This window comes from Eulemur rufifrons, chromosome 19, assembly GCF_041146395.1.
Source record: "Eulemur rufifrons isolate Redbay chromosome 19, OSU_ERuf_1, whole genome shotgun sequence".
Taxonomy (NCBI): Eukaryota; Metazoa; Chordata; class Mammalia; order Primates; family Lemuridae; genus Eulemur; species Eulemur rufifrons.
The window spans coordinates 57,777,596-57,803,369 of record NC_091001.1 but is presented as its reverse complement, the minus strand read 5'-3'; the positions used below and the strand labels follow the sequence as shown (position 1 = coordinate 57,803,369).

The 25,774-nt window shown below is 37.7% G+C and overlaps 1 protein-coding gene across 1 annotated transcript; it reads right to left on the bottom strand.

Moving 5' to 3' along the window:
- Positions 1-1,805: 1,805 nt before the first annotated feature.
- Positions 1,806-24,848, bottom strand: DUSP11 (dual specificity phosphatase 11). Its single transcript, XM_069494466.1, has 9 exons — positions 24,581-24,848; positions 22,800-22,875; positions 18,266-18,397; positions 13,860-13,983; positions 10,001-10,061; positions 7,884-7,930; positions 7,543-7,618; positions 5,446-5,631; positions 1,806-2,464 (listed from the first exon to the last, which is right to left on the bottom strand). The coding sequence occupies exons 1-9, from the start codon at positions 24,679-24,681 to the stop codon at positions 2,269-2,271; spliced, it is 999 nt and encodes a 332-aa protein (XP_069350567.1). The 5' UTR covers positions 24,682-24,848; the 3' UTR covers positions 1,806-2,268.
- Positions 24,849-25,774: the final 926 nt, after the last annotated feature.

Genomic DNA, 25,774 nt, shown 5'->3' with positions numbered 1-25,774 from the left:
CTCACTCTCTTGCCTAGGCTAGAGTGCCGTGGTGTCAGCCTAGCTCACAGCAACCTCAAACTCCTAGGCTCAAGCGATCCTCCTCCTTCAGCCTCCCAGGTAGCTGGGACTATAGGCATGTGCCACCATGCCTGGCTAATTTTTTCTATTTTTAGTTGTTTGGCTAATTTCTATTTATAGTAGAGACGGGGTCTTGCTCTTGCTCAGGCTGGTCTTGAACTCCTGAGCTCAAATGATCCTCCTGCCTCGGCTTCCCAGAGTGCTAGGATTATAGGCGTGAGCCACCGCACCCAGCCAACTATAGCAACTTGACTGAGCTAATTAGATACAGACAAGAAAGTTGAATAGCCAGGTGCAGTGGCTCACGCCTGTAATTCTAGCACACTGGGAGGCCGAGGTGGGACAATAGCTTGAGCTCAGGAGTTTAAGACCAGCCTGAGCAAGAGCGAGACCCCATCTCTACTGAAGATAGAAAAATTAGCTGGTTGTCGCGGTGCATGCCTGTAGTCCCAGCTACTCAGGAGGTTGAGGCAAGAGGATTGCCTGAGCTCAGGAGTTTGAGGTTGCTGTGACCTATGACAATGCCACTGCACTCTATCTGGGGCAACACAGTAAGACTCTGTCTCAAAAAAAAAAAAAAAAAAAAAAAAAAAAAAAAGGCACACACCTGTAGTCCCAGCTACTTGAGAGGCTGAGGCAGGAGGATTGCTTAAGCCCGGGAGTTGGAGATTATAGTGAGCTATGATGATGCACTCTAGCCCAGGCAATAAAGTAAGACCATGTCTCAAAAAATAAATAAATAAATAAATGAAGCCAACTTTATATTCGTCAAATATCTACTGAGGCTTACTATGTGTCATGATGACGAGACACTTCCTTGAGCAAGCAAAGGTTTCTTGCTTCCTCTCCAACTAAAAAGAATTAACAACATCCCAAATGATCTGTCTGTGTGTTCTAGCTGAAAAGCAGAAGGGACAACTTAGAAAAAGTCAAGGTAGTCCGAGCACAGTGGCTCACGCCTGTAATCCTAGCACTCTGGGAAGCCAAGGCGGGAGGACTGCTTGAGCCCAGGAGTTCAAGACCAGCCTGAGCAAGAGCAAGACACTGTCTCTACTATAAATAGAAAGAAATTAGCCAAACAACTAAAAATAGAAAAAAATTAGCCAGGCATGGTGGCGCGTGCCTGTAGACCCAGCTACCTGGGAGGCTGAGGGAAGAGGATCGCTTGAGCCCGGGAGTTTGAGGTTGCTGTGAGCTAGGCTGACACCACGGCACTCTAGCCCAGGCAAGAAAGTGAGACTCTGTCACAAAAAAAAAAAAAAGTTAAGGTAAACTACCACTCCACTGTGAGAGGCAACTGGAGAAAGATCCCAGGATGTTATGTTCAACAGAGGAGCAATGACACAAGCAGCCTTCCCTGATACTTAAATGGTCATATACTACTCTGTTCATCAGGCAACCTTTATAATCTATAAAAGTTTTAAGTTTTCCGAATATTTCTACCCAGCCAATGACAATTATCCTGTCAGGATAACAAAGTAAATTACTTTATTAAGTAATATTCTTAATAAATTATAGTGAGCAATTACTGGTAAATTACTCACTAATTTAATAAACTAGTATTCTGGTTTATCAGTCAGTCTCTCTTGCCCAAATGACAATCCCTAAAAGTTTATCCATTCCTGTGTGAGATGGCTTATCTGACAATTCAGTGAAAGGATGTTGGTCAAATCCCAGAATCGACTGCCAAAGAAAGAAATATCCAATCACAATTAATTACAGACAATGACTAGGTTCTAAAGAAATTATCTCTTAGGTAGATTTTAATAGAAATTTTGAACAGTTAGGGAAAATAAAGATATCCTTAATGACCGGGTCAATAACAGAACATGACAAAAACACTAAAAATTTCTGAACATACATACACTCATATCACAAGTCTAGTCAGAAGGAAATACATATAATAGAAAACCAAGATAGTATTTTAAAAATAATTTGCAAGGGAAGTTCTTAATACTTTATCAGTTCTAAAATATTTTCCTTTAGAAAAATTTTAAGATTAGAATGACAGATTTTTTTCCTGCACTGCTATAATTACTACAAATTTGTCAGCAAAGAGGTAAATACCAATATTACTTTTCCTTAAGCTTGAACACATAAGGGAACAATAAAATAAAAAACCTCATTTGACCTGATCTAACGAACAGTCACTCTAGCTATCTTCACTCCAGCTCTGGTCTCCAGGTACCTTTCCAGGACAGGTTTGTATCACTTGGTCCATCCCCAATAGGCTGGATAGGACAGTCTGCTGTAACTGTCAGAATACCACCTCTTATTCTGGGCTGCTTGATGGGCATTTGGCTTCACATTCCAAGAGTATCTCCTCTGTGAATAGTCTTCTCCAGGGGGACCAGGAGGAGAGATATGGCCTCTCTGGTAAACACTCTGATTCTGTGGAAATTTTCTTAAAGCAAAACAAAAAGCAATAAACCATTACTAGGATTAATAAAATATATAAGCTTTATACAATAATACATAGATATTCTGGTTTTACTGTTTCCTACCTGTGTGACCTTAGCGGATAAATTACTTAATCTTTATATCTCTTAGTTCTGTATAAAATGGAGCTAATAATACTTTCCATCTTCACGGGCTGCTATAAAGGTAAATTAAGATAATATATTTCAATTATGTGCAATGCCCTGGCACACAGTGGGTTCCCAGGAGCCTTACCACCTTTCCCTATAGAGATAAATGCATGCCCACAGTACTCTAATCAAATGCTTTCTCTCTCAAAGTCTGGCAGGGTTGACACAAGACAGAATAAGCTATTTAGTGTCAAAAACAGAAAGCCGCTTCCACTTTATAAATCAATTAATTATAAGTGTAGAAAAACTTTAACCATGGTACGTGAAACAAATTTGGAAAATTATGATTTATATTTATTTGTTTCAAAAGCAAGATCAGCAAGTCAACATAATTATACAAAAGAAAATTTGGAAATCGGAGAAAAGAAAAAATACCCCCCCTCCCCAAAGCTCTAAAGCCTACTTACTCTAATTCAACTAGTTAGTATTTCCTTTTGGTCTTTCCCCCCAGCACCTTTTTTTGACTGTTGTATCACAGCCTATTATTTTCAGTTATCAAAAGAGAGCTCCATTTTCAATGGCTTTATAAAATGTTATAGTATGGCTATAATAATTACTTAGCTGTATTCTCCATTATTATAAATACAAGCGGCTACCACTTTTTCCACTACCACAAATAATTCCGTGATTAACATCTCAGAACAAACACTACTGTATCCTGAGCACCTCGCCCAGTACCTGAGACATACTAGGGAGTTTGAGAAATGTGCTGAATGATCGACTGAATATAACTTTTTCCATATTTTTGAAATACTCCTTAGTCTCAACATGGAATGACCAGGTATGAACATTTTTATGGCTATTAAAATTGTTTTTCAAAAGAGTTATACTAATTTTCAGTGCCACTAGCAACATCTTTTTGAAATGTTTATCTTTTAAAAATGCAAACAGCTTTTTGAAAAGTGTCTAAAATGTGCTAACCTGCTTATATTAATAGTCAGCAACAACCCTTATATGGTATGTATTATTAAAATCTCCACTGATGAGAAAATAGAAATTTAGAAAAGTTAAGTATCTTACCCAAGATCACACAGTGGGTGAATGATAGAGGCAAGATGCAAATTGAGGTCCAGACTGACAACCACTACACTGGAATGCATATGAAAAAGTGTTGCTAAAGGCAGGGCATGGTGGGGCATGCCTGTAATCCTAGCACTTGGGAGGCCAACACGGGAAGACTGCTTGAGGCCAGGAGTTTGAGACCAGCCTGGGCAAGACTGAGACACTGTCTCTACAAAAAATAGAAAAATTAGCTGGGCATGGTGGTGCACACCTATAGTCTCATCTAGTTGGGAGGCTGAAGCAGGAAGATTGCTTGAGCCCAGGAGGTTGAGGTTGCTGTGAGCTATGATAATGCCACTGCACTCTAGTCCAGCTGACAGAGTGAGACCCTGTCTCCAAAAAATAAAAACAACAACAACAACAACAACAAAAATTGTTGCTACATTAATAGGCAAAGAATAATGCCTGGCTATTTGTGATGGTTAATTTTCAGTGTCAACTTGACCGGATTAAGGGATACTGGCATAGCTGGTAAAGCATTATTTCTGGGTGTGTCTGTGAGGATGTATCTGGAGGATATTGTTGTGTGAGTGGGTGGATTGAGTGGGAAAGATCCACCCTCAATGTGGACGGGCACCACCCAGTTGGCTGGGGGCCTAAATAGAACAAAATGGCAGAGGAAAGGCAAATTGCTTTCTCCCTCCTGGAGCTGGAAAACCCTTGCTCTTCTACCCTTGAACATCAGAACTCCAGGTTCTCTAGCTTTGGACTCCAAGACTTGTACCAGTGCCCCTTCACCCTTCCCAGAGTCTCAAGCCTTCAGCCTTGGATTGAGAATTATACCACTGGCTTCTCTGGTTCTGAGGCTGAGTTAGACTAAGCCACACTACTGGTTTCCCTGGTTCTCCAGCTTGCCTATCATGAAACTTCTCAGACTCCATAAATGCATGAGCTGATTCCCCTAATAAAAAAGCCCCTCTCATCCATCCTATTGGTTCTGTCATTGTGGAGAAAACGGTGACTAACACACTAGTTTAACTGTACTGAGGTTTTTTCCATTTTCCAAGGAATTTATCTGTTCAAATCCTTTGCAAATTTCTCTGTTACAATTTTTTTCTTTTTTTTTTTTTGGTGAGACAGGATCTCACTCTGTTGCCCAGACCAGAGTGTAGTGGTGAGATCATAGCTCACTGCAACCTCAAACTCACGGGGCTCAAGTGATCCTCCTGCCTTAGCCTCCCAAGTAACTAGGACTGTAGGTGCATGCCACCACGCCCAGCTAATTTTTCTATTTTTTATAGAGAAAGAGTCAAACTCTTGCTCAGGTTGGTCTCAAACTCCTGGCCACAAGCAATCCTCCCACCTTGGCCTCTCAAAAGCTAGGATTATAGGTGTCAGCCACTGTACCCGGCCTCTATTAGAATTTTATTTTTTCATATAAGTTGTATTTACTCTTTAAATAACAATCTTCTTTGTTCTGAAAACTATATCGTAATTAATATAGCCTAAGAATGCAAGATCCTTTTTGGTAGCCACATCAAACCCTTGACTAAGTTTAAAATCAATGAAAATTTCTATGTCTCTTTCCCAACTGCCTCTGAAAAGTCACATATTCCCCATCCTGTACTTGATTGTGCAGTCCTAAATGCAAAATACAGAGCAGGATGGTATCTCCTGGTTGAAAATGATCAGCAAGAAAACACCAGTTCCACACTATTATCATAATGTGTTCTTACTAATTTATAGTATTAATTTCTATTTCAATTCTAGAAAAAGGGAAAGCAGAGAGAGGTACCTGAAAGACTGTTGCAAATTTTGGGTCTGGGTGTGGAAATGCCGAGGAGGAGCTGGGTAACTTTGGAGCCGATGTAGGTTATACCTATGGCCTTGTTTATCAGACTTATTCATGGTGTGGACTGGTTCCATGAGATGTGCTGAGTCTTGAAAACCACTGGACCTGGATACACTGGAATTCCAATTCCTCAAAGAGAATATTTCCACACAATATTACTGGTTTCAAAATTTAGCAATTTAGCAACTAGATTTTTGGCCTATGAAAATAACAATTTCTTCATCCCCCCATTAATATCCCCTCATTAATATTTGTTTAGGTTTCACCAGCAAGTAAACAAGCTACCAGAAGAATGGATATATGCAACTTAAATTGTATAAAAAGAATATAACCATAGTTTTGAAGGAAAATATATTTCTTTGGTGCTTAAAATTAAGGCCCTATTTACACTGGCTTAATATAAATTAAGACTGACTTTTCTCCTGCTATATAATTTGTATGGGGAAACCACCAAGAAAGAATTCAGTACCGTGAAATATGCAACACAGAAGGTTGGCTTTTAGCTAGGCTATTGTTCCTAGGCTCTGAGTTTTAAGCACCATTAAATTTGTAAAGAAAAAAAAATTGTTTTTAATTGGGGCATTTAAGTGTTTCTGGCTTTTAATTTTGCCAGCTAAGGACATAAAACAAAAACAGAAAAAAACAAAACAAAACTACCATCCGCTATCAGCATCATTATGTAAGAGAACATATATTTTAACACCCAAAAAGTAGGAAGAACGTAATCTTAGAATAAAGGACTGTCATTTAAATTGAATAAATATAGCTTTTTGAAAAAAAATAAAAAAATAAAAAAAATAAATTATATAAAAAGAGATCTCCCTGGGATGACATCAAGCTAAAAAGCTTCTGCACAGCAAAGGAAACAACAAAGTGAAGAAAGAACCCACAGAATGGGAGAAAATACTTGCAAACTACCCATCTGACAAGGGATTAATAACTAGAATATAAAAGCTCAAACAACTCAACAGAAAAAATCAAATAATCAAATTAAAAATGGACAAAAGATCTGAATAGACATTTCTCAAAAGAAGATACACAAATAGCCAACAGGTATATGAAAAAATGCTCATCATTAGTTATCAGAGCAATACAAATCAAAACTACAATGAGATATCATCTCACCCCAGTTAAAATGGCTTTTATCAAAAAAAAAAAAAAAAAACAGGCAATAACGAATACTAGTGAGGATGTGGAGAAACGGGAACACTATTAGTGGGAATGTAAATTAGTGGGAATTAGTTCTCCTACCATTATGGAGAACAGTATGTAGGTTCCTCAAAAACAAAAAATAGAACTACCATGTGACCCAGCAATCCCACTGCTAGGTATACATCCAAAAGAAAGGAAATCAGTATATCAAAAAATATCTGCACTCCCATGTTTATTGCAGCATTATTCACAATAGCCAAGATTTGGAATCAACCTAAGTGTCCATCAACAGATGAACAGAGAAAGAAAATATGGTACATATACACAATGGAATATTATTCAGCCATAAAAAAGAATGAAAGTCTGTCACTTGCAAGAACATGGATGGAACTGCAGAATATCATGTTAAATGAAATAAGCCAAGGCATAGAAAGACAAATCTCACATGTTCTAACTCATATGTGAGAGCTAAACATTAAAACAATTGATCTCATGGAGACAAAGAATGCAATGATGGTTACCAGAGGCTGGGAAGGGTAGTGGGGATAAAGTGGGGATGGTTAATGGATACAAAAATATAGTTAGATAGAATAAACAATATTTGATAGCATAACAAAGTGACTATAGTCTACAATAAGTTATGGTATACTTTAAAATAACTAAAAGAATGGAATGGAATGTTGCCAACACAAAGAAACGATAAATGCTTAAAGTGATGGATATCCCAATTACCCTTATTTGATTAATACACATTGTATGCCTATATCAAAACATCACATGTACTCTATAAATATATACAATTATTATGTACCCATAATTAAAAATTGAAGAAAAAGAAAAAAGAGCTCTCCCTAATCACAAATGTCACATATAAAATGCAAGACTTACTTTCTGATAGGACCATTCCGAAGGTCTTCAATGTAGTTTTGTCTTTCTAAGCAATGTCCCCGGCACCTATTGAATACTGAGGAGTGGATGAATTATTAGAAATAACTGTACAAAAAGCAAACCTTTCCCAGAGAAAGCAAATCAAAGCTGAAATTCACTAATTATTTAGGCTGTTCTATCTCACTACTTCCACATATATTTCTTTATAAACTTTTGGCAAGACTATCGTATATGAAAACAAATGAATTACAAACTTTTTTTTTCAAAATTTGAGAAATTCATCTACATTTCCACCTTTAACTTTTGTAAAAAGGAAAAATAGTGACAACCCTCATACTTACATTCAATTGCATCATCTGGCCTCATGCCTTCTACATCAATCAAATATCTAACAAAACAACATAATTTGGGTCACTTATATATACGAAAAGAAAAAAATCAAGTTTTTTCAAAAAAGGTCCAATTTCACTTACAACTGTAGATATAAAAATCCTAAGAAAATATCAGCACATCTAATCTAGTAATTATTAAAGAATGATATACTATAACTACAAAAAGACTTTATTTCAAGGATGCAAGGATGACCCAACTTTAGAAAATCTATTAATATATTTATGTTAATATAATTTAAATGATAAAGAAAAGGAAAGAATATACCGGACCAAACTGGTAGATGTTAAAAGGTATTTGATAAAATTTAAGTCATTTTTGATCAAAATGCTTTATACGCTAAAAACAGAAAGAGACTTCCTTTATCAGAAACCAACAACCAGAAGACAAATTGGGAAAAATATTAACATTATATCTAAAAAATACTGTGTAACCAACTGCGGGCCAGTCACCATCACTGTCAGTCATTTCTTCCTTACTCTCCTCTTCAACCCACCACCAAACTCCTGACAATGATATTACTTCAATGTCTCCAGAATATGTCCACATCTTTCCACCAAAATGACCACACCCGGGTACAATCCACCATTATGCCTCAATTCCTACAAAAGTCTCCTAACTTGTTTCCTTACTTCTATCTCATTCCCTCTACAGTGTATTTCCACTCAGTAGCAAAATGACAGGTTGAAAATGCAAATTTGATTATGTTCCCTACACTCACCCCCAACAAAAAAAGTTCAACGGTTTTCTATTGTTCTTAAGACTAAAACCTTACACATAGCTCTGCATAATTTAATTCCTGCCCCTACTTTCAGCCCCATTTTAATGCCTTACCTCCCCCATGGCCCAGCCTCCCTGGCCAGTCCCTCCAAAACGGTCTGTTTTCCTGTTGAAGGATCATTGCTGTTCCTTATGTTCAGAATTCCCTCCACGATGGCCCTACCTGGTTAACACCTACTCACACTTAAGATATTTGCTCAAACCTCCCACAGAAACCTCTAGCCCTCCTGATGAAGTCAAATCCTCCCTATTATATATTCTCATTGTACCACGTCCCTCTCTTTCTTGTCACTTGTCAGAGTTGTGATTCTACATACATTTGTGTGATTCTTTAATAATTTCTTCCCTCTCTGTTAGGATTCATAAAGGGTGGGTGAAGTCTCTTTGCTAGCACACAGCACAGTGCTTACACATAAGAGATGCTCAATAAATACTTTGTGAATGAACAAACATAAATTGATACAGTATGACAACATCCATAAAAGGCATAAGGATACATGCTATTTGATTCAAAAATTCCACTTTGAGTGAAATACTATCTGGGACAATGGTATATGTATTGAAAGATGTTCATAAAGAAATGTTCACTACTTTGATGTCTTATAATATCAAAAACTTCTGACTTTTATGTTCATCAGTATACAAAGAAGCTATGCAGCCTTTAAAAAGAATAAAGTCTCGGCTAGGCGCGGTGGCTCACGCCTGTAATCCTAGCACTCTGGGAGACCGAGGCGGGTGGATCGCTAGAGATCAGGAGTTCGAGACTAACCTGAGCAAGAGCGAGACCCCGTCTCTACTAACAATAGAAAGAAATTATCTGGCCAACTAAAATACATATATAGAAAAAATTAGCCGGGCATGGTGGCGCATGCCTGTAGTCCCAGCTACTTGGGAGGCTGAGGCAGTAGGATCGCTTAAGCCCAGGAGATTGAGGTTGCTGTGAGCTAGGCCGACGCCACAGCACTCACTCTAGCCCAGGCAACAGAGTGAGACTCTGTCTCAAAAAAAAAAAAAAAAAAAAGAATAAAGTCTCCAAGTACTTTCACAGAAAGATGTCCATCATGCATTAAAAATTAAATTACATATATGTGCTTTTATCTGTATTTTTTAAGTCTGAAAAGATATGTACTAAATTACTGAAGTGGGTAATCTCTGGGTGGGGGGCATGACTGCTTTCTACTTCACACATTTCTATACCAACTGCATTTTTTTGCAACAAGCTTATATTACCATTGCAAATAGACAAAAACAGTCTAAAAATGGTCTGCCTCTGAGGTTAGCAACTTACCTACAGATGAGGTAGCCAGTCCTATTTAAACCATGAGTACAGTGGACGCCAATAAGTTTGTCTACAAAACAGGAAATACAGAGTTAAATAACTGAAGTAGATACACTAAAAGTAAGCACTACGTTTTTCTAAAGAGTAATATTGAAAAGTTACCACAACATTACTACTCCCCAAAAAGGAATAACTCTGAAGAGAAATGTCTTTTTTAGGAATATACTATAAAGAATCATCTAACAGAAAGCCAAAACTCAATGTCTCTGGTAAATTTTGCATAGCCCCAGTTGGACACAGTGATGTAAACTGCAGAAGGCCTGGTCAGGTACTAAGAGCTAAAACTGCATTGAGACAAACCCATTTGTCTTAATACAGAAGGCTCATCAATGACTGATTTCTTTTTCCTTTTTTTTTTTTTTTTGAGACAGAGTCTCATTCTGTTGCCCAGGCTAGAATGCCATGGTGTCAGCCTAGCTCTGAGCAACCTCAAACTCCTGGGCTCAAGTGATTCTCCTGCCTCAGCCTCCCAAGCAGCTGGGACTATGGGTGTGTGGCACCACAACCGGCTAATTTTTTCTATTTTTAGTAGAAATGGGGTCTCGCTCTTGCTCAGGCTGGTCTCAAACTCCTGAGCTCAAGCAGTCCTCCAGCCTCGGCCTCACAGAGTGCTAGGATTACAGGCGTGAGCCACCACGTCCAGCCAGTAACTGATTTAATTAGAGAAAAATGGAGTGAAGACTAACAGGCTATGACAAGAGTGCCTTTTGATACTGAACTAAGGAGAACGGTCTCTGTAGTATTCCTGAGTTCCCAAAGTGCTCCCTTCCATTCCTTCTTTCACATGGTGCTCCTCACATGCCACGGGTCTATGTGCCCTGCGAAGTACTTGGGTAAACAGCCTTATTCATATTTTACAATGGAAAGGCAAGGCTGGGAGATGTAAGCCAAAGTTACGCAGCAGGCAAACAGAACAAATACTAGAATCAAGTCTAAGATTTTTCCCATTATACCATCGCCTTTCTTAGTCCATCATTTAAAAAAATTATATGAGGAATTAAATAAAAAACAGCAATGTGTACTTTGTCTTAGCATGATCTGTGTCTGTGACTAGGTGTCACCTGCCTGTATTACTACAACAAGTTCATCTCCCTACTTGAATCTCTTCTATCTCAACTGATCCTCCATATGGAAAACATTATCTTTCTTTTCTTTTATAAATTTTAGACAGGGTCTTGCTCTGTTGTTGAAGATGTTATCTTTCTAAAACATAGGTTTGGCTGGGTTGCTCCTTTGCTTAAAAGTCTTCAAACTTCTTAGCATGGCATTTAGAACCCTTTATAAATGGATATCAGCCTTTCCAATGGCACTGTAAGTTTGCCATGATCCTTACTATGATTTACAAGGACCTATATGATCCATCTCCCTCCTGCTCACCTCTGCGACCTCTCCAATCCCATTTCCTACTGTTCTGACCCTCACTCCACTCCAGCCACACTGGCCTCTTTATCACTCAAAAGTGCCAAGCACAATCACGCCTCAGGGACTCTGCACCTCCTGTTCCCTCTGCCTTAGCACACTCCTCCCCAAGACATACAACGGCTTGGTTCCTTACTTCCTTAAGATCTGCCCAAATAACCTCTTTTTATTTTTTATTTTTATTTTTTGAGACAGAGTCTCACTTTGGTCTCGAACTCCTGGCCTCAAGCAGTATTCCCACCTCAGCCTCCCAAAGTGCTGGTATTACAGGCGTGAGCTACTATGTCCAGCCTCAGATAACATCTTAATATCAAGGCCTCCCCTGATCACCCACCTCTTCCCTCACCCCTTTTTTCTGTTTTTTTTTCTTCTCCAAAGCACTTAGCATCTACATTCAGTATATTCACTCGCTTATATATCTCTCTCCCACCAGAATATAAAGTATATAAGGGCAAGGACTTCGTTCTATTCCCATTTCCTAGAACAGTGCCTTCAACACAGAAGGTTATGTATTTGTTGAAAATGAACATACGAATTCCATGCCCTTTCACACTACCTTCTAGTCACATAAGAGGCCGCATCTCCGTGGCTTCAAGCCCTGTGCTTTTTGTACCCATTCCCCAAAATTGGACTGTCCTCTCATTCTTGTAAAATCCTCCTCCCCCAGCTCAGTTCAAATGCTGTCTCCTCAATCAGGCCTTCCTTAATCTCTCTTCTCTATTCTCATCACACTTAATTTATTCCTTTATTATAATTAGCTCACATGTCTTAAACCACATATACTACATATTTATTTTCCTAGGTAACTATGAGTTTCTGAAGAACAAAGACTGCTATTCACTTCTGTATCCCCATGCCCTAACAAAGCTAAAAGGATTTCAGTGTCTTTTGCCTTCTAAGTCTGTACCAGTTCTAGGGAGTGGAGAGTATAATGTCCTCCTCTTTATCAGTGAGCTTGGTATCTGTAGGAAGGGCTTCTAGCAGAGGTAGCCAAAACTGATCCTAAATAAGGTCCCAAGACTACTATGGTAGTAACACAAGACTTAGATAAGTCAGCAAAAGTCAGGCAGAAGACCAACATGGGGTTCAGCCTATCCAACTGAATACACTCAGTGTAACACGTAAACAGCTAAGATTTAAAAATGTGTCTCACTTACTCTTAAGAACCTCCTAGCCCTTAGAGAACAGATGAAACACTGTATAAACAGTTTCACACAAAAGACCCTGGAAGAGCCAAGTAGGCTTGGCAGCTGTATCCTCATGTTCTAAGAGGTAATATATCTGTGACTACAGCTTATACAAATGATATAATTTTCTTCATCTGTAGATGTTGTGGTTATCACAGGCAAAAACCAAACCTGTCAAGTTTTAAAGTACCGGGGAAGATCTGTGAACAAGGTTTAACATAATTAAAAGCAAGTGCCTACATTGAGTGACCAACCAAATTATAGTTTGAAAATTTATCTTCAAACCCACCAATGCAATGCAGTCTCTCTCTCAACTTCCATCCCCTATCTTCTCACCTCTGTCTCTATTCTTTCTCCACTATTCCCTGTCATATTTTTTAAAAAGGAATATTCACTATCTGTCAGATTTATGTAATAAAGCGTGCACGCAAGCTGAGTTTAGAAAGCAGGCAAAATGAAGGCTTTGCCATGTGGGTGTCAGTTGCTTTCCAAAGACAAAAGCTTCTTCAGTCTTAAAATATGGCAAATATTATGTTCTTTCTGGTAGGTAGATACCAAAAAAAGGCAACTGGATCCTTAAAATCCAAAAGCCATCAAGATCTATTTTCAACAGAGTAAGGTAGATCTTAAAGCAGGAATAAGATATCACCAGCCTTTGACTTAAGTTCTTCCTGTCTGAAGAGTAAGAAGTGGTAGTGTCCTTCCTCACCTGTACTCAGAGTAGAAAAACAGCAGAAATATCTTAAATATTTATGACAAAGAGTCAATTCCAATGGTCCACTCTTTTTTGGTTTGCTTCTAGGGGTCTGTCTGACTCCTAACCTTTGCCCTTTGTCTCTTTTACATAACTCTAAGATCCTGAGATTTTTAATCTTTTTTTCTACCTCTCACCTCTTAACCAATACAAGCAAAAGAATGTCTTTATTTTATTATATATTTCCCATTTGAATTTTTTAAAAAGAGACGAGTGAGCTAGTTCGGTTCATATTTGTCACTAAAATCACTTTCCAAAATAAGGTAAATTTGTGACCAACAAAAGGAAAAACATCTTACCCTATTAGCACCATATGACATTTTCACCTTTACATCATCAAATACAACAGGCCTAATGTCAGAACTGTTAAAAATATCAAAAGTCCCCAATCCCATTTAAAATGCACACCAAAGTTCAGATTAAAAAAAAAACAAAAACAAAAACTCACCGTTATCTTTATTTTCCTTCAAAAACCCATTAACAGCACATTTGAATTTAAAAATAGTGTCATCATCAGGCACCTGATGCCCAACTGTAAAAATTTTTAAGTAAGGAATAGTTTCTGGCAAATCCTATAAAGCAAAACCATGAAAAATGTATATTATTTCATTTGTAGGGAAAGAATTAAAGATTAATTAGAGGAGCCAGAAATATAAGCCAAGAGATTATAATAAACTTAGTATGTCAGCAATTCTGATAAAGAGCCATTTTTTTCCAAAACTGCTCCAACCACGAAGTATCACTTGATTTTCAATAAAACTACAGAACAGGTAGTCAAACAGGTATACTAAACTGAAAGCAAATTCCATGTGAATGAATGCATATGTAACTAAAAATAACATAAATAACTCTATTAATATTTTACATTTCAAGGGTCAGTGCCTTCATAAAGCAGCTGTGATTTAAGTAGAATAGAGTCAGAATAACCTAGGTTTGAATTGTGAAATAAAGGGAATTCCAGGCACTACTGAGAACTGGTATTCTTGGGGTGGGACAAAGTATTAATAGATACAGATAAAAGACAGAAGAGACTGAGTGAAAATCCTGAAGTTCTCAGTTTAAATGGAAAGCAGGAACCCATGATGTATTTTACATTACAAACAAATAAAGATATTTCCTAGCACTGTCCACAGAAAAAGCCTAGAAACAAGGTCAGCCTAGTAGCAATGAACACCTCTAGCACTCAGATTATAACCTCTAAATACCATTCCCACTAAAAGGAATCAAGGCTCCTTGGAAAAATGGCTAACTTCAGAGTGGGTCAGGAAATGTACAAGATAAGCCTGGAACTTGTTTTCATATAAATAGCAAAAAACAGTGGTCAAAGATTACTAGGGTTGTGTCAAAAGGACTCAGGAGACAAACTGAGAAGCTCCAACTGTCCAAAGATATGGCCTCAATTTGTGCCTCAATAAGAATAACAACTGCGATGGAATTTATAATATACAAAAAAATAAATAAGTTAAATTAAATCTAATTTAACTGGAGGATATTAGTTAACTGAATCATTTTGAAAACTGGTAAGTGTAAGAAAATAATCATGCCTGTATAACTGGGCAGCCAAATAGTTAATGAGAGAAAACTTCTCTTTATAGAAATATACCTAGTTAGAATATAAAAAGATAGAATTCACATTTTTTGAAGCCCTAAATGAATTAATAGATTTAGGCATCAATCATAAATGACTGCTAATATCACAGAAAGAGACAACCATTTATTAGAAGTCCCCGATGGAAAAACATATCATCACCGGTGAAATTGTCTTACCAAAAAAAAAAAAATAAAATAAAAAAAAAAATCAAGCCTGAATCTGATCAAGCTAGGTCCAACTACCAATTTTCAGGAAATAAAAGAACTGAAGAATATATTAACAACACATGCGATGGAATTATCAAACTCTAAATAGTACAAACTACCCAGTTTCTTCAAAACATAAAATTCAAGGGGGGAAAAAAGTGAGAGAAACATGGAGGGGAACTTATAGATTTAATAAGACTTATAGATTTAATACGATTTAAGAGACCTAACAGCCAATTGCAAAGTGATAATTTTATATGACATTTAGGAGATAACTATAAATTTCAATACTGACTAAATATTTGATTTTTTTTTTTTTTTTTTTTTTGAGACAGACACTTGGTCTGTAGGCCCAGGTAGAGTGCAGTGGCATTATTGTAGCTCACTGCAACCTCAAACTGCTGGGTTCAAGCGATTCTCCTGCCTCAGCCTCCCAAATAGCTGAGACTACAGCACATGCCACCATGTCTGGCTAATTTTTCTATTTTTAGTAGAGACGTGGTCTCGCTCTTGCTCAGGCTGGTCTCAAACTCCTGAGCTCAAGCAATCCTCCCGCCTCGGCCTCCCAGAGTGCTAGGATTACAGGCATAAGCCACTGTGCCTGGCCCACATATTTGATATTAAATAATATTAAGGAATAAAAGTTATCTATTTTAAGTATATATGCCAAAAATGTACAGATAAAATTATATGATACCTGAGATTTGCTTCAAAATAATATGGTATTGGGTGAAATAGGTAGGGGTATAGATGAAACACGATAGCAATCAGTTGATAAATATTAAAGGTGAATGAGTTCATGTGTGTACAATGAACACTCACAAGTATTATATCTCCTGTATATGTTTGAAATTTGTGATAACAGTTTACTTATTTATTTTTAATTGACATATAATATTTGTACTTATTTATAGGGTACATGCAATAGTTTGTTACATGCATAGAATGTGTAATGATCAAGTCAGGGTATTTAGTATATCCACCACCTTGAGCATTTATCATTTCTATGTGTTGGGCACATTTCAGGTCCTCACTTCTAGCTATTTTGAAACACACAATACATTGATGTTAACTATAGCCACTTGACTCTACCACTGAACATGAGAACTTATTCCTTCTACCTAACTGTATGTTTATACCATTAACCTACCTTTCTTCACCCCTCCTCAATATACCCACATCTTTCCTGGCCTCGGGTTACTCTTATTCTTCTCTCTACCTCCCTGAGATCAATGTTTTTTAGCTCCCACATATGAGTGAGATCATACGATATTTGTCTGTGTCTAGCTTATTTCACTTAACATAATAACCTCCAGTTCTACCTGTGTTGCTGCAAATGACATGATTTCATTCTTTTTTTATGGCCAAATAGTACTTCATTGTATAAGTATACATTTTCTTTATCCATTCATCCATTGATGAACACTTAAGTTGATTCCCTATCTTTGCTATTGTAAACAGTGCTGCAATTAACATAAGGGTACATGTATTCCCCTGATATACACTGATTTCCTTTCCTTTGGATAAATACCCAGTAGTGTGATTACTGGATTGTATGATAGTTCTATTTTTGGTTTTTGAGAAATTTCCATATTGTTTTCCATAATGACTGCACTAATTTGTATTCCCACCAAAAGAGTTCCCTTTTCTCAGCATCCTCACCAGTATGTGATAATAGTTTAAAAACAAGAAGACCATACTACGGAAAAAGTTTGGCAGTTTCTCATAAGGTTAAACACAGAGCTACCATATGACCCAGCAATTCCACTCCTAGCTATGCATCTAAGAGAACTGAAACAAGGATTCAAACAAATATTTGTATGCCAATGTTCATTGCAACATTATACATAATAGTCAAAAGGTGAAAATAACCCAAGTGTCCATCAATAAATGAATGGATAAACAAAACAGTATATGCACACACTGTAATACTATTCAGCCATAAAAAGGGATAAAATTTTGATAAATATGCTATAACATAACGAACTTTGAAAACATGCTTAGTGAAATAAACCAGACAGAAGACAAATATTTTATGATTCCACTTGTTTGAGGTACTTAGATTAGGCAAATTCATAGAGACAGAAGACAGACTAAAGATTCCAGGGGATAGAGGGAGAAGAGAAAGGGAAATTACTGTTGAATGGTTACAGAGATTTTTGTCAGGGATGATCAAAAAGTTTGGGTATAGATAGTGGTGATGGTCATACAACACCATGAATGTATTTAAGGCCACTGAATTGTATACTTACAAATGGTTAAAATGATAAATATTATATTATGTAAATTCAAGTTTTAATTCTTCCTTTCCTGAGCCTGTTTTGTCATCTGTAAAATTATTCAATTGTAGTCATCTAGCCTCCAAGTTTAGCACAGAATGAGCACTCAGTAGGAGATATTGGTACTACTGCTACTTCATCAGCACAGGATTGTTGTGAGGATTAACTAAGTTAATATATGTGACAGTATTTTTTAAATGGCAAACTGTTGTGCAAATATTAACAAATACTAGGTGTTATTGTTTCCAAAAGCCATGGAGCTAGTGAGAAGGAGGGTAATTCTTTCCCACTGATATGCCACACGGGGCTAACATATTATGTAGGTCTCTGTATTGTATCAACAGACATTAGGAAAAGAGATCATAAAACTTACAGGACAACTGTCTTTCTCCATGTTGTTTCTACATGCTCAGGCAACTGCTTAAAATAAGTGCGAAAGACATAATGGATATTCCTTTCTTTCCCTTCAGGCCACTATTAGTCTTACCAAGTTTACTTCATTTTCAAAATACAGAATATGGAAGAATCACTTAAGCACACAGAGAGCCTACTGCCAAATATCACAGTTCAATTCATGTTTTAAACCTCATTTTGAAACAGCCATTAAAAACATGTAATTAAGGAAACTATTTGGTTCCCTTTTAAACTTACAATCCACGAAAGAAGGCCAGCCTTCACATTAGCACAAGATGGTAACTACTGAACTATTACTGAATCACTATAAATTATTTTAGTATCAGAATGAAGAAAGTTCTTTTCAATTAAGGACTCCATTTACCTCTGGTTTATAATAGCGTTGAGTATATGTTAAATCAATAATCAGTCCAAGTTCTTCATTTTGTTCTTGGATTTTGTTAAAAAGATCCAAAGGGGAAAAGCATTCTTCTGGAGCAAGATTCTTTTCAAAACTCTGTCAGAGAAAGTAAAATAAGAAGAGCAAATGTGTACTTAAAATTCTATATTGTATTATGCATCTATTGAAGCCCTGTGATGCTAACATACAATGAGAGTCAAAGGAAAGTTTCCACTCTCCTGGAATGTACAGTATAGTATAATCCTTTCTTCCAGAGTGATCAGAAGGAAAAAAAATAAACTCACTTCTATAGATTTATTTTTGTGTTTGTTTCATGTTGGTCTCCTAACATGTAAACTCCCTGTAAACAGACTGTAAACTCCCAGAAGGCAGGGACCACATTTTTATTCACCACTGTATATACCCAGCTCTAAGTGGAGTGCCTATTTAGGTGCTTATAAATATTTTTTAAATGTCTATACATATGGAGGATGGTTTTTATTGGTAAATATTATTTTGTATATGTGGCTTATTTCTAGATTTTGTACTCTGTTCCATTTATCTGCCTGGCTATTCAAGTGCCAGCAACATTTTTTTTTCATAAACTTTAGTTCTTAGAGCAATCTCAGGCTCACAGCAAAACTCAGCCAAAAGAACAGACAATTCCTACATGTACTTTCCTCCCCTATCCTGAACAGCCTCCCCCACCATTAACATTCCATTATCAGGGTGGTCTATTTTTTAAAATTGATGAACCGACTTTGACAAATCATTATCAAGCAAAGTCCACAGTTTACATTATGTATGGTTCATTCTTTGCATTGTACATTCTAAGTACATACGTTATACATATTTTACAACAAAAAAAGAGAAAGAAATGAGTTCAAATTTTAACTCTTCCTTTTCTGACCGTGTTTTATCATCTATAAAATATTTACTAATTGTAATCATCTATCCTCTGAGCTTAGCACAGATAAGCACTCAACAGGAGATATTAGTACTACTGCTACTTTGTCAGCACAGGAATGTGGTAATTTAATGTATGTGAAACCTTCTATGAGTTTTGATCAATATATAATGACATGTATGCACCTTTACAGTATGATACATTATAGTTTCACTGCCCTAAAAATCCCCTGTGCTCCAACAACACTGAAAGGACAGCCTTGTTAATAAACTAGCTAATATAGAAAGATAAACTATCAAACAGAAAATAAGAGGAATAAACTCACAGCCCCTTTGAAGAGAAAACTCACAGCACAACTGCCCTTTTGTTTGATCAACCACCTGGGACTCAACTCATTGTCTTTAAGATTAAAATTGTTTTATTTGAGAGTTTCATTTTCACAACCTTGAAGAGCCCTAAGCGGGCAACAGGGATATGAGCTCACTGCCCCAGCTCTCCCGAGAACCAGATTCCAAGGACTCTGATAAAGCCAACCTCACAGAGAAAAGAGAAAAACTAGAAATGGCTGCTTTATCAGTGTGCAGCAAAGGGGAAAAAAACCATTTTTACCCTTTAAAAACCTGAGCTACTTTCCCTCAGCACCAGCATTTTCCCCTACTTCCCCTCAGTGACGTACTATTTTCCTTTTCTCTCTTTCTCTTTTTTGGTCTCGCTTTCTTTCTAGGGAAAATAAAAACTTTTTACTTCTTTGTATCTTAATCTTTGTGTGGGAAACGTTTTTCAACCCCTGTACAAATTCATACCCTAACACACTTTCAATATGGCTTGGTATCTGGTAGGGCTAGATGACCTCTCTCCTTCTTTTTCAGAATTTTCCTGGATACTTATGTTTATTTTTCTCTGAGTTTTAGAATCAGACTAACTCAGAAAATTCCTATTGAGATGATGTTAAATGTATAAATTAATTTAGGAAGACTGGACAGATTTATGATGTTGAGTCTTCCACATGATATTGTAATGGTTTTGAAGAATAAATTAATTACAACAAGGCATACAATCTCGCCAGTTAGTTTCTTGCAGGGACTTAGACTGATGGATCAATTATCAACTCCATCTAGTTGGACAATCACCTTAGACAACTAATTTATGTCATCAACTCTTTTTTTTTTTTTTTTTTTTTGAGACAGAGTCTTACTCTGTTGCCTGGGCTAGAGTGAGTGCCGTGGCATCAGCCTAGCTCACAGCAACCTCAAACTCCTGGGCTCAAGCAATCCTACTGCCTCAGCCTCCCGAGTAGCTGGGACCACAGGCATGCACCACCATGCCTGGCTAATTTTTTCTATATATATATTTTAGTTGGCCAGATAATTTCTTTCTATTGTTAGTAGAGACGGGGTCTCGCTCTTGCTCAGGCTGGTCTTGAACTCCTGACCTCGAGCAATCCACCCGCCTCGGTCTCCCAGAGTGCTAGGATTACAGGCGTGAGCCACCGTGCCCAGCCTATGTCATCAACTCTTTAGAAAGCCTTTCTTGATTAATTGTCTGGAGTCATTTCTCTCTCCATGGAATTCCTAGGTATTTCTTACCACAGCATTTGACACTTACCATATCCTATTGCATATTCTAGTGTGCTTGAGAAGTAACTGTCAAGTATCGAGGCTGATTTTCCTTGGGTGACTTCCATACAAAACACAGGAAATCAATGTCACATTTCACCACTACACAAGGATAGTTCATCTCCCTAACTGTATTGCACATACAGAGACTACCCTGGGAGCAGTTATACATCTTCATAATCCCCTTTACTGTACTTTAAATAATCCCGACACTGAATAAAAATAACTTGAGTATACATAACTAAAAGAAGCCTTTAATGATGACATCATATAGGAAAGATCTGTGGCTGTGCAGAGGAAAGGAAATTGAAGAGTTTTCTTGGTTTCTCTCCTCTTGCTGATGTACTTTCAGGAAAGGGGCTGAGCAGGGACCCTTCTGAAAGCTCGGGAATCCACTTTTAGAGGCCATAGAGTAGGGACTTGAGGAGTTAGGACAACAGCATAGAGCAGGAGCAGTATGGGAGAATATTCACAGTAACCGCAAATGTGGGTGGGAAATCCATTCATTCACGCAAGAAACATTTGATAAGTACTTACTATATGTCAAACACTATACTTGGTGTTGATGGATGTGGACGTGAATAAAACCCATGTGTTTATCTTTCTGAAATGACTAATTTTCAAGTCCAGAGATGCAGAAAAGCTGACACAGCAGACGAATAAGGAAGCTTGACCTATGAGTCACAAATGAAGTCAATTCTCAACATGTCCAAAGTGGGCTATTCCTGATACTAATCCCTGCTATGTTGGGCAAGTTTAATGACACATGGAATCTAAAAGACAATATTTGCCCTTCACTGTTTCTTCTCATCATTTTTATGTCTATCAAATGCTTTTCCTACCTATTCCTTTCCTAGTTCAAACAAAAACACAATCTACAGAGTTTCCATGCTGAAATCCTGACCATGATAATCCAAGGCATTCTTTTTTGGTTGTGACAATGGGAGGGAAGGGGTCCTACTGGCATTTAGTGGGTGAGAGTCATGGATATTAGACAGCTTGCCAAAATCAGAACAGTCCTACAAATGTGGCCCACAATCTGAATGACTTTTGAATATCCTAGTCAACATTTTTTTTTTTTTTTTTTAAGACAGAGTCTCACTCTGTTGTCCGGGCTAGAGTGCCATGGCGTCAGCCTAGCTCACAACAACCTCAAACTCCTGGGCTCAAGCAATCCTTCTGCCTCAGCCTCCCAAGTAGCTAGGACTACAGGCATACGCCACCATGCCTGGCTCATTTTTTTCTATATATATTTTTAGTTGTCTGGCTAATTTCTTTCTATTTTTAGTAGAGATGGGGTCTCGCTTTTGCTCAGGCTGGTCTTGAACTCCTGAGCTCAAGCAATCCTCCTGCCTTGACCTCCCAGAGTGCTAGGATTACAGGCATGAGCCACCATGCCCAGCCCCTAGTCAACATTAATGAAGGTAAAAAACTATTTATCTTAGTCTTACAACCTAAATATAATTCACAGAGAAACACAAAGTATTTTTTTTGTACAATTGTAATATACATTGAATTTTCCAGGATAGTAATCACCTTATCAACAAAGTGAAAACTGTATTTTGTTTTGTTTGGAAATCTACTAAGAGCTGTTCACTGTGATAGAAACTCCTACCACTAAGGCAATATAACCTACCTTAGAACAATCTGCATCTGTAGTTCTTGCATTTTTGGTGCAAGTGACTATTTCCCTATGTCTTCTAGTACGCTCATGTCCCAACATTTACATATTTGAATATATATTACTTAATTATAAATTACTTTCACTTTATTTATTCTTTATATTATAGTTAAGGTGTTAAACTGATTTTGTTCCTTTAAAATTATGCATAGAAGTAGATTATATGTGCCTATGAATTTCATTTAAGGATAGTAAAGGTGACATTATAAATCACCTGCTATAAAAAGGGAAAATGTAGCGTGATAGGATTGAGAACCAGTGTTCTACATGGTGAATTCAGATTTCTGAAAGAATACTGAATTAACTCTTGCTTACCTTTTGCAAAGGAACTTTGAAAGCAATGAAACGAGTCCCAGGCATCCGCTGTCCAACTGGGAGATAGTCTTTCCACCTATTAAGCATATTTTTTGTTAGCCAAATTGTGTTAGCCTTGTCTCCCTGCACAAAATGAGGCTCTCTGAAAATGGGAATCGTAGCCCACACAGTACATCCCCTCGCCTCTCTGCTTTGCATTTGGCCACTCCATGTATTCAACCTCACCCAGTAATGACCTATACTACCCTTCTTCCTGTTTTCCCATCTTGAAAACAGATACAAGGTGACAAAATAGTGCAAAATTCTCTACAAATATGGCACATCTAAAACCAGAGATGGCCAGGACTTCTGTATCCCTGATGAAACCTAGCCCAGTACCAAATACTAAGGTACCATTAATATATACATGTGCAGTGAAATAATTTAAATTCAATTCATTCACTTTGCAGTCTATTTAGTCTTCATACAACTGATGCCATCAAATTTGAACAGTAGGGAAATTTAAGTTTGTATTTTAAGAGAAAACCTGATAGGAACGGGACTGTGAACTTTACATAATAATGCTAGGAGTCACAGTGAAAAGTATGATGGGTTAGAATTAACAAGGGTTCGCTGGGTGCAGTGGCTCACACCACTAATCTCAGCACATTGAGGGGCCAAGGCAGGAGGTTCACTGGAGGCTAGAAGTTCAAAACCAGCCTAGGCAACATAGCAAAGACCCCATCTCTACCAAAAAAAAGAAAAAGAAGAAGAAGAGACAGAGAATTAACTAAGAAGAAGAAGAGAGAGAGAATTAACCAAGAAGAAGAAGAGAGAGAAATAATTAACTACGATTAATTCTGTACATATGAAGCATAGATAGTGGGCACAAGAGTGGTGAGAGATGGGGGTAGAGAAGCAGAGAGGATCCCTGACCATGGAGACAGCCTTAGAGTATGGGCTGTGAAAAGGAGTTTGTATTCTTAAAACAATGTTTTTGAGCAATGCTTATAAGCAATATTCTATTTACAATTCAATTTCAATTTTTGATATTTACCTATTACAAAGATTTCTTGTTGCGAAGAATGGACTGGAAGACAACAAAGAGTAGATATATAGACACTAGTTAGGAACCAACTTCAATAGGTCAGCCAAGACCTGTATTAGGTGCTCATGGAGAGAAGTCGACATATTCAAAAGATAACTCAGGAGATAAAATGAAGGGGATTTAATGAGGTATAAGATTGGCGACAGAAAGGTCTCAAGGAGTAAAAACAGTTCTCTGCATGTATGAGCAGTCTCAAAATCAGTCATTTGCACTTATAAACGAAGATCTCTCCAATGAGACCTGTTCAGAAGCAACACAGTATGTTCCTTGTGATCTCTGGAAATATTCTAAACCAACTTTTCAGGTCGGTACTAGTGGGTTCATGCACTCCAACTATTACTCACATTTTCTGTCAACAAAGCATAACTTCATGAGTTCAGAGGGGCTCCATTTTGGTAATTAAGGGGTGTCCTCAACACTAACAGTCCCGCATTAAAATGGTCCTTCCATATTTTACCTGAGAATCATGGCCAGAACCTCGCTTTTTAAAGAGCAGGGAGAAATCACAGGACAACACAGACACCGCCCCTTTCAGCTACTGCCGGTGACGCTGCGAAGGTCTATGCCTCTATGCGAGGGGCGGACAGACCAAGAGCGTGGCTGCGACAGTGACAAGCAGAGACCACAACAGATGAAGCTCAGGCCCAGAGGCTGCGAGCTGGGAGGGCCAAGCACAAGGATCAAAGCATATTACCTTTCGGGGATGTGGTTTCCGCCCTTTCTCTTGGCTGAGGACCGTCCAGAGAAGTCGCGACCCCGGCCCCAGCCACTGCGGGCATGATGCCACTGGCTCATGTGGGCCCCAAGAAGCCGCCTACCCAATGCCAAGCCGGCCAAAAGCGCCAGTCCGGAGTCCTTGGTACCACAACAAGACCCCGGAACCCAAGAGCCTTTCGAGCACCCAACCCAGCGCCCAAAAAGCCTCGCTACTGCGCATGCTCCACCGCCCGTCGTGATGGCGTCACTACATCGGCTTCTTGAGACGCTTCATTTATAAAAAGGACTTTAATAGCTACAGCGCCCTCCGTGGCTGGCGGCCGGTAGCACAGGTAGATGAGGTCGGGCATGCACCCTTCAGAATTCAAATGAGGCAGGGCATGGAATGAAAAGTTAAGTCCCACTGTCCCCAGTTCCTTGTGTGTTCTTCCAGATATTTCCCAAGTGCTTACATTCATATTTTGTATATCGTGTGTAAATATTTACTTTCACATATGTATATCCCCTATTTTTAAACAAAAGCAGGATAGCCAACAATATATCTGGAACACTGATTTTCCCAGTTTATATGTACATCCCTTCTATTTTTTAAATGGCTGTAAAGCATTTCATTGCTTATAAATAACATAATTAAAACTACCATAATTTATTTAACCAACCCAATATTGATGGACCTTTACTTGTTTTAGGTTTTTTAAAAATCTTCTGTTACAGACAGTGCTGCAATGTGAACATGCTTATACATATATATGACCGTATCTAAATTCCTAGAAGTACAATTTCCAGAATGAAAGATATATAAAATTTTGAAAGATACTGTCTAATTGCTTTCCAAAAATATTCTATGAACATACACCCTCATTGACAGCCAAGTTTTTATTGGGTTCCTATCATATAGCTGGTAGCATGCTAAAGGTGGACAATATGTATTTATGTGTTAGAAAAATTACTGAAAATTACTGAAAGTGGAGCTCAGGTCCAAGGTTTCTACACAGTGTCAGACATGAAGATCTGTTCCTATTAGAAAAACTGAATTCTCTTACAAGTGGAACAGCAAAGCATGACCTATCATTAGGTCTGAAGACAGAATAGAGTACTAAATTCTAGATTAAAATGTAAGTAATTATGATAGATTATCAAAATAATTTTTATTTTTTAATTTAGGAAAGTA

What these genes read in the sequence shown, in the direction of transcription:
- DUSP11 (XM_069494466.1), bottom strand. Translation starts at nt 24,681, where the DNA reads ATGAGCCAGTGGCATCATGCCCGCAGTGGCTGGGGCCGGGGTCGCGAC. An exon ending in CGGAATGGTCCTATCAGAAA is followed by an intron (nt 5,632 to 7,542) that starts GTAAGTCTTGCA and finishes ATTCTCTTTGAG; the next exon opens with GAATTGGAATTCCAGTGTAT. An exon ending in AATTTGCAACAGTCTTTCAG is followed by an intron (nt 2,465 to 5,445) that starts GTACCTCTCTCT and finishes TTTTGCTTTAAG; the next exon opens with AAAATTTCCACAGAATCAGA.